Source organism: Thamnophis sirtalis, unplaced genomic scaffold, assembly GCF_051295495.1.
Source record: "Thamnophis sirtalis isolate CommonGarterSnake01/CBP01778 unplaced genomic scaffold, rThaSir2_p1.2 scaffold_7, whole genome shotgun sequence".
Classification (NCBI taxonomy): domain Eukaryota; kingdom Metazoa; phylum Chordata; class Lepidosauria; order Squamata; family Natricidae; genus Thamnophis; species Thamnophis sirtalis.
In genome coordinates, this window is record NW_028261387.1 from 46174993 (window position 1) to 46189375 (window position 14383).

Sequence of the window (14383 nt, forward strand, 5' to 3'; positions counted from 1 at the left end):
TACAAAGAAAAAGAAACACACTATCCAAAGCAATCCAATATAGGTTAATTTCACTGCTTATTTTCTTCTACTTTCGGGTTTAATTTAACTTTTAGAAAAATTGGGGGACAGTCTTTTCCAAAACAGTAAAGTTTCCTCACCTGATGGACACACTTTCTCTTTCCGCTTCCCTTCCGTTCCGGAGCTGTCCCAACTTCATCAGCCTGGGGCTTGGCTTTTTGTTGCCAGCTTGAAGAACTTCTCTTGGATCGATCAGGGATTTTGAGGTGTCCCTGAGATCAGCAAGACGTATTCTTCCTGTTCACCGTCACTACGGGCTGGTTTAGGTCCGATTGGACCACCCAGCGGCAAAAGTATCAGCAGCAGTCTCGGAGCATCAAGCCCGCATGTTCGTATCGTCGCGACGTTGGCTCTTCCTCATTAATTATTATTTTTAATAATCACTCACATTTTTAAAAGCCAGTTTGTTAGATGCAAAGCATAGATTGGAAATTTTAAATATTCCACAATTAATTTTAAAAATATGAGTTGTAATGATTTCATCCTTGTTAAACGAAGGAACGAGTGAGTGTCACAGTAAAGCTTTTATGAGATTTTGATGCAGTTTACGATTCAGAGTGCCTATCCATTGGATGCAAAGATAAATATAACAGCGTAGACTGAAATTTTAATTTTTGCGGTGTGATACATCCATTTTTTAAAAAAATTGTTATATCTCCCTCATGGCAGATTTTTATAAAGTTTTGGAACGATCACTTAGGACAGGGACAAGCTATTTAGGGCATCAGATGTTTTGGAACTACATCTTCTATAATCTGACTGGTAAACATGGGGATCATTGGATTTTTATAAATTGGAGAATTTCAGATGACCTATGTTTGACTTAAGATAAAGTGTCCCAGAGGTTAGCTTGCGATCCTATAAACTACTATGCATAGATGGTATGAACTACACCTTTGGTTTTTTCCCCTGTAATTTCTGAATTTGAGGAAATGTGTTTGTATTTCAGGAAATGAAATTTGCTCTGCTCAAATAAAAATGTCTAAAATATATGTTTAAATGTCTAAAATATATGTTTTTATTTGTTCTGCAAGGTTACAAGAATTCTGTTCAATATTATGTATATAGAGCAATGCTTAACACTGATTTAGTTAGGATGGCTCTCAGCCTGTGTGATCTATTTGTTTACTTCACGAGTCATCAATAAGAGCTTGATGTAAAAGACAGTATAATTCTGCCTAACAACTAAATATCAGGAATGAGCAGAAGTATAATCCTTCAATACATTCTGAGTTGAGTCTAGAAAGAAAATCACCAAGAATGTTGAGGGAAGTACCCTTGGAACAAAAAAGAGAAAGTGTCATATAATGTATCTTGGATAATAACAAAACATCAGAAGTATGCTTTGTGTAGCTGGGCTTTTTTTTTGGTCTTCATGCACTTATGAAACTTGCTGATTGTGGGAAAATGGCTTAAATGTATGTGCTATGCTTGTTGGTTTGAATTTATAATAAGTAATGGCCTGATTTTAGAAGTTTTGCCTCTAGACAATCCCACAAGATCTTGCTTCAGGCATCTCAACTGGACTTATCCAGGCCAAGCCAGGCAAATCCGCCCGAACTCTGAGTGGATTGAGGGATTTTATGTGCAGATAGCAAGCATATTCTTCACAGCAGCCCTGCAGATGTTGTTGAAGCCCATACTTCCCCAGCAGGGACCAAATCTCCTTAAACAGGGCTGTTGGACAACTATCAGGAGGTGTAAAACATGGAGAGATAGCAATTGTTCACTGCCCTTATTACCACAATGTAATTCATAATATGGGTTTTCACTTTTGCTTGGGCAGATTCACTCTACAGTGAATCTTCTTCTTCCTACAGTGGCTCTCCAGACATCTCTTCTTTTGCTTCATCTATCACAGCTCCTCAAATAAAGTTCACCTTGGGATCAACACAGGGGGAGAGAACACATAAGGACAATCAGGTTGAAACCTGTTCCATTTGCCCATTCCAGGTTGCAACTAAAGCTTCAGATCCATTGCCCACCAGATTCTTGGGGAAAATCCCAGCCTCCCTCTGGAATCCATCTGGATTCATCAGTTGGAATGGGCTAATCTAACAGGCTTACCAACAACTACATCATGCAGGAAAGCAGGACCAAAAAGTGGGTAGCGTCAGAGAATCTCCAGGGATAACTAGTGGAGATTTCTTCCTACTTCATATCTGGTATGGGCACAATCTCCGATGCAACATAACGGCAATAACAATATCAGCCCTTCTGCTACACAAGCTGTTCCAACATGATGCTATTGCCTTTTATTGAAAATTTAACTTCAGTATTCCCAAATATTGCCTGCTGGAAGTTCTGGGCATTAAAGTCTCAAATCTACAGGCATATGATTGAGAAAACTTGTTTAAATTGTGAAAAAATAGTGACACCTTCTGGTTGAGAGAGGTTCCCTGAGGATGGTCTCCAACATGAATCTAAAAGCTCAGAAGATGAACCCTCTGGTCCTGGTGTCCAACCCAGATTGGATCCTACAATATTGTCCTGGGACATATATATTCACCTTCATTTGTGTAAAAAAATGATACAAGTAAAGATAATTTTAAAACCTATAGAAGAATAGCATACTCATATTATGCTGAGTCATAACATGATTTGTTTGGTTTTGATAAAAGATTGTGTAACTCCTGGTATTTTTAAATCATCATTATTAGGTTTAACATATGGCAACGAATTGTAGCTTATTGATCATAATTAAAACCTACCTTAGAGTGATGAAACAATTCATTAAATACTTCCCTAGTGGCAGTCTCCAAATAGATTGGATCATATTGGCTACCATACAGGGTAAAAATTGTACTGTTGAAAGGCATCAATTTTGGAAAACATTGAACAGTAGAATGTATATGAAACAAATACGCAACTCACATTTTATTTTTTTATACTAACATATATTTAATTTTTCTTCCTAGATTTCTTCATGTAGCTCTGGTAATTATTTCCATATTAGGTGGAAGTGATCCTATTTTTTTTTTGTTTTTCAGGCACTTACTACTTCAGACACAATCATTCCCCTGTTTGCTGATGGCATCTGTGGCATAACACCGAGATCAGGATCAATTGTTGCTGGTGTATACATGATCTTAATGACCAATATGTATCTTATCTTTGAGTTTCGACACCTAAGCCTTGCATTAGCTGAGTTGGCAAAGTTTAAAATGAAAGGCTTAACCAGGATTATTCCATATTGCTATTATACAGCAATAGTTTTGGCTTTTATAACTTATCCTGTATGTTTCTATTATTTATATTGTATCTATAAGAGAAAAATTATAGGTCTTTATATATACTTTTTTTGGATAATCGTTTATGATGCAGCCAACATAGTCATTGTAGTCTTAACTAGCCAGATTGCATTTTCAATAAGTCCTTTAGAATGGTTTGGATTGGCCAGTAGGATTCCCGTGGATTGTTTTTGGCTTTGTTTTATTATAACATATGCTTCATTGCTTTTTCAAAGAAAACGTGCAGGGAGGATGTCAATGAGGCAAAGGAGGACATCAAGATATATTAGCGAACCTCCTAAGTTTAGACTCGGTGTAAGTGGCAAGAGAGTTCAGTGGTAGCTATCAAAATACTGTTCTATGCAACTATGAACATCAGGCTTCCACAATACCTGGCAAAAAGGGCAATTACTATATTCCTATCTATTTATTATCCTTTACCTATTCAGAACAATGAAATTAGGGTGATTGTCAGAAACATGGTAGGCTATAATATATACTAAGTTCAGAACCAATATATGTATGTCTTAAGTAATGCTTCACATTGTTTTACTTCATTATCTTATTGGGTTAAATGTCTTTAATAAAGATAAATTTCATAATTACTGTACTTGAGTCTCTGGACTTGTTTGTATCATTGAGGGTAAGGAGTTAATTAGGGCAGAATAACCATTCTGTTTCCAGCCTATACTTATACTAGATGTGTCTCTGAAAAATAAGAGATTTGGTACAGGGAAAAAAAAAACTAATAAAATGTGAAAGATTTAATGTATACATATGCAGATGATCATTGATTTACAACAATCCATTTAGTGACCGTTGAAAGTTACAGCTGCACTGTAAAAAGTGACTTACAATCATTGTAGCACCACAATAATAATGTGATCAAAATTCAGATGCTTGGCATATTTATGATGGTTGCAGTGTCCTGGGGTCATGTGAGATTATCTTTTGCGACCTTCTGACACACAAAGTCAGTGGGGAAGCAAGATTCACACAACTTTTTACTAACTTAACAACTGCAATGATTCATGTAACAATTATAGCAATAAAGGTTGTAAAATGGGGCAAAATTAATAAATGCCTCTCTTAGCAATAAAATATAGGTGCTCAATTGTGATCGTAAATCAACAACTACCTGTATTAGGACACAATGGGAATATTGTAGTGCTAAATGCTTAATTTAGATCAACTATAAGTATAAGAATAATCTTTATTGTCATTGTACTTAAATACAATGAACTAATTTGCTTTCTGTAGGTCAAACTCACAGTCTTATATTTTTATAATAAATACAATAAATGGGATTTGCAGAAGAAGTGTAAATAGTAGGATTAGGTACGTAATCCTTTGGAATATTTTTCTAATAATTATTTTCCTTTCGACAGGATGTACTATAAAAAAAGTTACATGGTAAATATAAGATACAGTACTGTTAGACAACCCTTGACTTCCTATATTTTTTGAACTTCAATTCTCAGTAGGGACAGAGTCCAGTACTTCCCTCAAAATGATTAGTTTTTCTATTAAAAAAAATACTTCTCCTGTTTCTGAATTAATGATTTTCAGCAGACAAAGAAATGTGAATCCATGCAGAATTTTGAAAGTGCAATGTGATTTTATGCTATGGTAGGTAGAGAGTACAGTATGTGGAACAGGTTCTGCACTTCAGTAAATCCTTGAGAAAGATATGAAGGTGACGGAATGGTTATTGTACATGTATTGATTTAGAAAAGCATATAAAATAAACAGTTTTTAATAATAAAATGTTTTATGTGAGTATCAAATTGAAGTTTGGTTGCTAAATGTGGTAAGGATAAACATAGTAAAGGCAATGTGAACATATGTAAGGATAAATGGAATACTTAGCAAGTAAGATAAGGTTGTGTGAGGTTTAATATTTTTATGGTTAAGTGTACAAGGAATTGTAAAGCTTAGAAGTGTATGAGTCAAGCATGTGAAAATATTTCTATTTTTGCTACCTATGATGCTATGTTGTTGACTGAGAACATGAATGGTAATCCAACTCACATTGGAGGGCAAATACTTTTGTGGATTTTACTTTGCAGCAGATTTATTTCACACCAACCTTGAGTTTACCAGAAGCAATGAACACTAAAGTACCTGATAGCTCAGCCACACAGATCCAGATCGCAACTGACTTAGAAGAACTGTCTTGATAAGTGAGTCTTCCTTCTCCCTAGAATGACCTATCTAGTGTCCTCCACTTCAAAAAGAAACTAGCCCCCACTAAAATTTCCTGTTGTTGAAAAAAAAATCACATCAAAGAGACCTAGGTTATTTTTCCTATAAGTGGGCAGCAGGTGGTGCAATTTGCCTGCAAGCAAGCAGTGCTAGAACCATAAAAAGAAGCTAAATTGTTCTAGTACTTTAGAATTCAAACAGACAGGCACCTGTCACATAACACCCCAGACTTAACAATTATATATAAGAAAGACGCAAAAAAAGTCTGGATAGTGGACATGTCAGTACCTGGAGACAGCAGAATAGAAGAGAGGGAACTGGAGAAGATAACAACATACAAAGAACTGAAAATGAAAACAAAATGACTGTGGAGAAGGAAAAAAAAGCAAAGGTAGTAATAATAATAATAATAATAATAATAATAATAATAATAACAACAACAACAACAACAACAACTCCGCCATTGCAGGTCCCAAGCCCGGATGAGAAAGGAGGAGGGTTGGGGTCAGGTTGGCAACTGGCCCCATAAAAAAAACCCGCCAACCCATACAATATGGTGAAAGAAACGAATAAAAATTTTATACCGCATCAGTCGTCGCACGGGTTAACAAGGGCCGCGGCGGATGTTGGGATCCCTGGACATCCGTCGACAAGTGGGCTACAAGTGGACCAGCAAACAAAACAACAAAAATATAGTGCAGATGAAAACCGTGCCATAATGGTCTGTTACTACAACTCAGAGCCAGAAAAAAGAAGTTATTTAAAGCGAATGTATGAATTATGGAAAGAACAATATCCAGATTCAAATGTTAGTGCACAACGACTAGCAGATCAAAGGCGATTTATTATACGGAATAAAGTGTTTAGTGAAGTTGAACTTGAGTAAATTCAGGCAAATTGCAAAACCAAAAAAACAATATCACAAGCAGAAATAACTGATATTCAAGACACAACTAAAGACATTATAGTAGAACTCCCAGAAGAAACCCTCGGGGAGGAAATAACACCACCACCACTAGAACCAGTTATCACTGAAGCAACTGATGAACTAACTCAAAAACAAAAAGAATTGAAGGATAAGATCATGGAACATTTTCTGCTTAATGAGGAAAGGCAACGTTTACCATCACTAAAAACTGTGCCTAAGAAAATTTTGGCCCCTATCATGAAAATGGTTAATGCAATGTTTTCAACAATTGAACCGGGATCCATCTTGGAAACAAACCAGTTAATGTACAGCGCAGCTGTAATAGTCACTAATGAACTAGGCATTAAAATCAAAGTACCTAGTCACACAACAGAAAAAGCATCAAAGCCAAAGTGGAAAATCCGATTAGAACAAAAAGTCAAAAAATTAAGGGCAGATGCTAGTAACTTAAAGAACATGCATGAGCAACGGCTTAAAAACAACAAAACCATAGATCAGCTAATCAGAAGATAAAGATTGGATACAAGAAACATCAACGAAGCTGTAGAGATTGTAAAACAGTGGATAACAGCAACAGCTAGAAAAATTGAAAGATATGAGGCACGAATCATCCAATATAAACAAAATCAGCAATTTCGATCAGATCAACGGCGTTTTTATCAAAGTCTTAATGTGAATGGTGACACCAAAAGTGAAAAACCAGAAAAACAGGCCACAGTTGAATTCTGGAAAGAATTGTGGGAAAATGCAAAGGACTACAATAAGGAAGCAAAGTGGATACACGACTTTGAGAAAAGCATTGGCAACAAACAAATGCAAGCATTAGAAATAACAACTGAGATGGTCAAAAATTGAGTAAAAAAGGTAAAGAATTGGACATCACCTGGAAAGGACCAATTACATGGTTTCTGGCTCGAATATCTGACCAGTTTACATGCAATATTGGCCAGGCAACTGAATGAAATTTTACAAAAGGGCCAAATTGATGAATGGTTGACAACTGGAAAAACATACCGTATTTTCACGACTATAAGCCGCACTGAAAATCCTAAAATTTTATCAAAAACCGGCAGTGCGGCTTATAACCCGGTGCGCTTTATGTGTGAAAAAAGATCGAAAATCTCTCCCTCCCGACGCTCAAACTTGAAGCTCGCAAGCATGCACACGTCCCTTGGGTCTCTCCCTTCAACCTCGCTACTTTCTGAGTCGGAGCAGAGAGCCACCCAGCTCCCAGCCCCTATAGACTGGGCTGTTCCGTCACCCCCGCCGCCGCAAGAAGGGACGGCAGACCAGCGCAGCCCTTCAGGATTTGCCTGCGCCGAGCACCCCATCCGCCCCGGCAGTCGCCCTGCCTAACTCCGCTCCGCGCCCCAGCCGGCTCTGCGCTGCCGGTCAAGGGTGCGCGGGTGGCCGGTGCGGCGCCGGTCTTCCCAGCACACCACGCCGGCCGGGCAAGAGCCGGGAGAGCAGCAGAGCCCGAAGCCTCCCGCACCAGAAATGTCCTGCTAGCCGACGCCTGCCACGTGCGCCCACCCGCCCGCCTCGGGGACCGCAACCCGGGCGCCCTGCCCGCCCCCATCCCCCCCCGCCTGGCTCACCGATGCGGATGACATGGGGCATGCCGCAGCAGGTGTGCAGCCAGAGGACTCCGAGCAGGGCGGCGGCGGCAGCGGAGGTGCAGAAGCGGGCCAGTGGCGGGCACGGGGCATGGCAGTAGGTCAGCATCCTGGACGGGCGGGCGGGCGGCGGGCAAGGCGCGGGAGGCGGAGAGGACAGAGCGACCTGACCGCGGCGCCCCAGGCCCCTGCTCTGGCGATCTCCCAGGGTGGCGTGGCTGCACGGGGCCGCTCAGCGGAGGAAGGCGGCCGCCTGGCGGGAGAGGCTCAGCCGAAAGGTGCCGGGGCTGGAGCCGCAGAGCCAGGCATGCCTTCCGCCCGGGAAGTCCTGCCCCTTCATCCCCGAAGGCCGGCGCGCCGTGAGGGGGGCCGGCGTGGAGGGGAAAGTACTTTGCACATGCTCCACGGTCGCCGCGCTCTCCGTCCCAGCCTTCGCCGAAGCCGGCGGGCTGCCTCCCGAAGAAGCCGCCGGAGCGTCCCAAGCCAGAAAATGCCCCAACTCGGGCAGACGGAGTTCCAGTTGCAACCTGCGCACGTGATTCGATGAGGAACCAAGGGGAGCCGGGTCTCTGAGCGCGGCTTATAACCCGGTGCGCTTTATATGTGAAAAAAGTTTAAAAAATTAACATTAACTGATACTGCGGCTTACAATCCGGTGCGGCTTATGGTCGTGAAAATACGGTACTTGATTCAGAAAGATGCAACTAAAGGAACAATACCTAAAAACTACAGACCAATAACATGCTTGCCAACAACCTTCAAACTACTCACAGGCATTATTGCAGATAACATGATGGATTATTTGGAAACAAACAACATCTTGCCAGTAGAGCAAAAAGGCAACAAAAGAAGGAGCAGGGGCACAAAAGATCAGCTCCTAATTGATAAAATGATATTAGAAAATTGTAAGAACAGAAAAACGAACTTGAATATGGTCTGGATTGATTACAAAAAGGCATTTGACTCACTGCCACATATTTGGATCATAAAATGCTTAGAAACAACTGGCATTAGCAAAAATATTACATCCTTTACTGAAAAGGCGATGAAACAATGGAGAACTGAGTTGGCAGTAGGGAATGAGATCTACGGAATGGTTAATATCAAGCGAGGAATTTTCCAGGGTGATTCACTTTCACCTCTTCTCTTCATCATCACAATGATCCCACTATCAGTAATCTTTAAAAAAATGAAATTAGGCTACCAAACAGCCAAAGAAGCTGAAAAATTTTTGCATTTACTATATATGGATGATTTGAAACTCTATGGAAAGTCAGAAATAGAAATCCAATCACTGACAAACACAGTCCGAGTATTGAGCACCGATATTTCAATGCAGTTTGGCATGGAAAAATGCGCCACTGTATCCATAAAAAGGGGCAAAATCACTGCATGTGAGGGAATTGAAATGCCCAATGGCCAACTAATTAAATGCAACTAATTAAATGCAACGACAAATACTTAGGCATTCTGCAGTTGGATAACATCAAGCATGGAGAAGTAAAAACTATTGTCAGGCGAGAGTACACCAACAGAGTTAGGAAAATTTTGAAATCTAAATTGAATGGTGGAAATACAATCAAGGCCATAAATACCTGGGCAATACCAGTTATAAGATACACAGCTGGTATAGTTAACTGGACACAAGCTGATTTGGACATTTTGGACCGAAAAACCAGGAAACTAATGACAATGCACTACAGTTCACATCTACGTGGTGATACTGATAGACTATACCTGCCCCGAAAATCAGGTGGCAGAGGATTATTACAAGTGAAGCAAACAGTTGAAGAAGAAAAACATGCACTGGCTGATTATTTAAAAGAAAGTCAAGAACATCTATTAATTGAAGTAAAGAACAAAAATCTACTGAAGGCCCAACAGACGAAACAAGAATACAGAAAAGATGTGATAAAATCAAGAATGGAGAGTTGGCAGAACAAAGCACTGCATGGCCAATTTCTGGAAAAAATAAAAGATAAAGTGGACAGTGAACAAACTTGGTTATAGTTAACAACAGGTACATTAAAGAAAGAAACAGAGTCACTAATCCTGGCTGCGCAAGAACAAGCTATCCGCACAAATGCCATTAAGGCCAAAATCGAAAAATCCTCTGATGATGCCAAATGCAGACTTTGCAAAGAAGCTGATGAAACTGTTGATCACATACTCAGCTGCTGTAAAAAAATCGCGCAGACTGATTATAAATTGCGGCACAATTCAGTAGCACAAATGATCCATTGGAATTTGTGCAAAAATTATAATATTAAAACAACAACAAACTGGTGGGAACAGTTAAAAATTGACAAAATCACCATCAGTCAAATGCAAAAAGCCGCACTGCTTGGATCTGCACGCATATTACGAAAATACGTTGCGACGTCCTAGGCCCCTGGGTGGGGCCCGACTAGTAACCAATGCCAAATCCGGCGAAACAACTGGCCGCTGTGATACAATTGTATAATAATAATAAGTGCCTTGGGTGCAATCTCAGAACAATGGAAGCACATAATCTTCATTGACAAATTCACCATCAATTAACTGTAAAAGGCAGCTTTACTCAGAACAGCTTACCATACATCCTGTGACATCTCAAACACCATCAAATGTCAGCCTCTGCCTATTCCATATCCTTGGGAAGAACTTGATGGGTGGGTTAAAATGCCAAAATCCAATCTATACATCTGACTGTGCGATGGACCATAATCATAAACAAAGCAGTAGTTTTTATTTATTTTCTGTGGAGGAGGGTTGACTGGGGAGGCCTACATTTTGTTCTCACATACTTCCCAAGCTTTCTTCAAAGTCTTTCTTTACAAAGGACTGGCTGTGCTGGTATGCATTCTCACATTGCTCAAGTAGCAGGGGTATGACTTGATTTGAACCAATCATTATTCAAGCTCTGCTGGCATCTACCCAAAGAAAAAGTGAAGCACAGCCCAGGAGGGTAATTCTTATAGAGATTTGTTTGCTTTTTAAACATTACCAAAAGGTCTGGAACTTGGATATGTTTATGCAGACTTTGATTTAATTGCCCTTAATACCCTACTATATTTATATTGTATACAATACTAAAGGTACTTCATTGAATGAGCTATATTTTAACAGAGGAACTGGGAGTAGATTTGGGAATCGTATCTTCCTTTCTGCAGAGAAATCCCAGGTAAACTAGGAGAGCAGTTCCCAACCTTTGCGGCTTGGCAGCCTGGCGGGGGGAGGGGGGCAGAGGGGATCTGGGCAATGTGAGTGGCTGGCTGGCATGCATGCATGCACATATGGAGCTCAACTTGGTGAGAGATGGGCCAGCGTTCATGCACATGCACGCACAGCTTGCCCCTCCAGTTGTCTTTTGAAAAGCATCTTTGGGACCTCTAAGTCCTGCCTTTACATTTACTGGTGTTGGAGAACTGGAAATCTGCCTCATTGGGGATTTGGTTGCATACCAATCTCAATTCCAGGGTAAAGAGGAGGATTGTTGTTAATAATCTTTTAAGAATCTGATGGTGACAAGCTCATTGATTCGCAAGTGGCTAGGTGTGAAATCCTCTATGAACCACAGTGGCGCAGTGATTAGAATTCAGTACTGCAGGTACTTCTGCTGACTGCTGGCTGCTTGCAATTTGGCAGTTCAAATCTCACCAAGCTCAAGGTTGACTCAGCCTTCCATCCTTCCAAGGTGTGTAAAATAAGAGCCCAGATTGTTGAAGGCAATATATTGACTCTGTAAACTGCTTAGAAAGCGTAAAGCACTTTGAAGCGGTATATGGTAAGTCTACGTGCTATTGCTATGAAGTTAGGTGCTAGTAGTCCTAGTATACCATATACCCTCCCGCTCAGCTAGTTTTTTCCCTGAGATCCTCAGCCTTAATCAATTACCACAACTATGCCCAGGTTACCTATGTATTGGGGGCTGGTTGGGAAGGGCTTGGGAGTTCTTTGTTGTCATGGCAACCATAGGCCTGCCTTAAACCATACCACCGATCACATGGGGGAGGGGCACACATTGGACTTGGTATTTACCTCAGAGCAGCTAATTTGTGATCTAAGAATGGAGAACATTAATAGCAACCTTTTTGCATGGCTTAGATCACTATCTTGGCAGACTAGATTAAGGCTCATTACTGTCCTCTCTAAGGGACACCCATTTAAATTGGTCCACCCCAGACAATTTGTTTTACGGTAAGTACCTGGTAATTTCTCCATAATGAAGCAGGCAATCCTGTAGCCAGTCTGGTTGAATTCTGGAACAGATAGCTAAGGCGCTTGACGAGGTTGATATTCTTAATTCTGTGATGCCTAAGTAAGTTGATAATACTCTGGAATCCGCTCAGTCATCAGTAAATTAGATGCTTCCCTTTCTTAAATAATACTGGCAACCGGAGAGGGTATAAAAGCACAGGACGGGCACAGGAGGATCAAATACACCATATGACACCTGTTAAAGATGCTATATATTTACTTTCCTCTCAAGAATTTCTTATATATTGCCGTCAGCCTATTAGAGCAGCAGAGGATAAAAATGGTATCAGAAGAAAATCCAAGAATGATATCTAGTAATAGAAATACAACAAATATAAAAGATGTTTTAAAGTTTTGTTCAATATCAAAAGAGCAAAATAGGTGCCTAGCAAATTATACTTTAAAGAGCATTTCAGGCAATACAGTGTGGCAGACATGTACAATATTTATTGTACACTTTCTGCAAGCAGCCTTATCACAGACCAGTGGGAGCTAGTATTCTTCAGTTGATGTAAACCTATGCACATTTTACATAACATGTAGTTCAAATACTGTACCTGGTATTATCAAAATGAATTGGAAGTCCGAAGAATACCACGTTGTTTATTAAATACTAGATGTCATCCATATTGTGTGTAGGAAAGAACATTACTCTTCATTGCTAAAGCAAATAGGCTGCTACATACTCTGTGTGTGTGTGTGTGTGTGTGTGTGTGTGTGTGTGTGTGTGTGTATTTCATTTTAAGGAGCTACATCCAAAGTCCAATTATCATTTACCAATGCAACATAGGCTATAATCATAACTAAAATAAAATCCTGTCTGGATGCAGTTTAGAGAAGGAAAACGGCAGATCATTGCATTCTTCTGTCATTTGATTCAGTGCTCTTACTAAGTGGTCAACTGCAGTAAAAATTTATTCCGAACTTCAAATGGTACATTAAGAATATTCCTAAATAAAACTGATCTGCAGTTCTGAGAACTAGGAGTCATTTAAAGTCATACTAAGTTGTGCACTAAAGTACAAGTCATTTAAAGTCATATTAAGTTGTGCATTAAAGTACAACAAAATACAAATAGAAAAACAAGAAATTGAAAGAGTTGCATTTTGGTTACTATGTAGAAAATAACTGCTTCCTGGAAGGCTGTAATGCTATTAACTGGCCAACGAGTTAACCCAGCAAAGAAACCATATTTTTCTGGGATACTATAGTCCTGTCCGATTTTAGAAATTTGTTGGAATGTAAATGTTGCCAATGTTTTTTGTGAATTTGCATGAATAAAAATGGGGTAAATCAAGCGTTATAGGAATTTTGAACCATAACCAACATCTATAATCAGGAAAATTCCTAATGTGTTTTAGAATAAATAGCAAAAAAGAGCAGTTTCAAATAATGAAGATGAAGAATTCCCGTTTTTTTTTAAAAAAACATATCCCAAAGACTTTGTTAAATATATCCTTACTACATATAATTTAGGCATGTTTCACAAGTTTAACCATTATTCAATGGGACCCAGTACTAATAACACATAGGACTTTTATTTGAATGTCAATTTATAAGATAATTCATTTATTGTAAACAAGAATATTAAATTGCCATTTGGTTTTGGATACATTTTTTCCTGTTAATTATTTTTCTATTGGAAACCATTGTCTTTTCAGAATTGAGCAGCAGATAAACTGCAGAAATTATCTTCTGTCTAGTAGTATTTTACTGGATTGTCCAAGGGCTTTCTTAGATGCTATTATTCCTGCTGCAACTCAGGGGATATTGAACATTCAAGGTCAATAGTCTGTACAAAGAGAAGAAAAAATCGGTAAGCTCCTGTAATGATAGAAATATAGACAGAAATCTATTTCTCAAAGAAATACTGCAGAACATTGAGTAGATATCAGGTTGGATTTCATGAATAGGGCGAGTGCAGTAGAAACTAAATAATGGTAGCGAAGGCAATTTACATATATCTGAAATGTCATCACAAGCAAAGATTTTTTGCTGAGAGTTTATAGTCAGAGGGATGACATTGATTTACTATACAGTTAGAGCAAAGGTTTTTTATACAACTGAATGTGAGTCATATGACCATTAAATATCCAGTAGACTGA

General features: G+C 39.3%; 1 protein-coding gene across 2 annotated transcripts in view; it reads left to right on the forward strand.

The window, feature by feature from the left end:
* The window catches only part of TMEM217 (transmembrane protein 217), a 17619-nt gene extending 13729 nt beyond the window's left edge, over window positions 1-3890 (forward strand). The window contains exons 2-3 of one of the 2 annotated variants that reach the window (XR_015697305.1): window positions 2014-2163; window positions 3051-3152. Coding sequence is in view for 1 of the 2 variants with exons in the window: in XM_087719912.1 (XP_087576038.1) it covers window positions 3051-3632 (582 nt within the window). In the remaining variant the exon portion in view is untranslated. Of the gene's footprint in view, window positions 1-2013; window positions 2164-3050 lie in introns of both variants that reach the window. The other variant, XM_087719912.1, reaches the window with a different exon arrangement.
* The last annotated feature ends 10493 nt before the right edge of the window (window positions 3891-14383 follow it).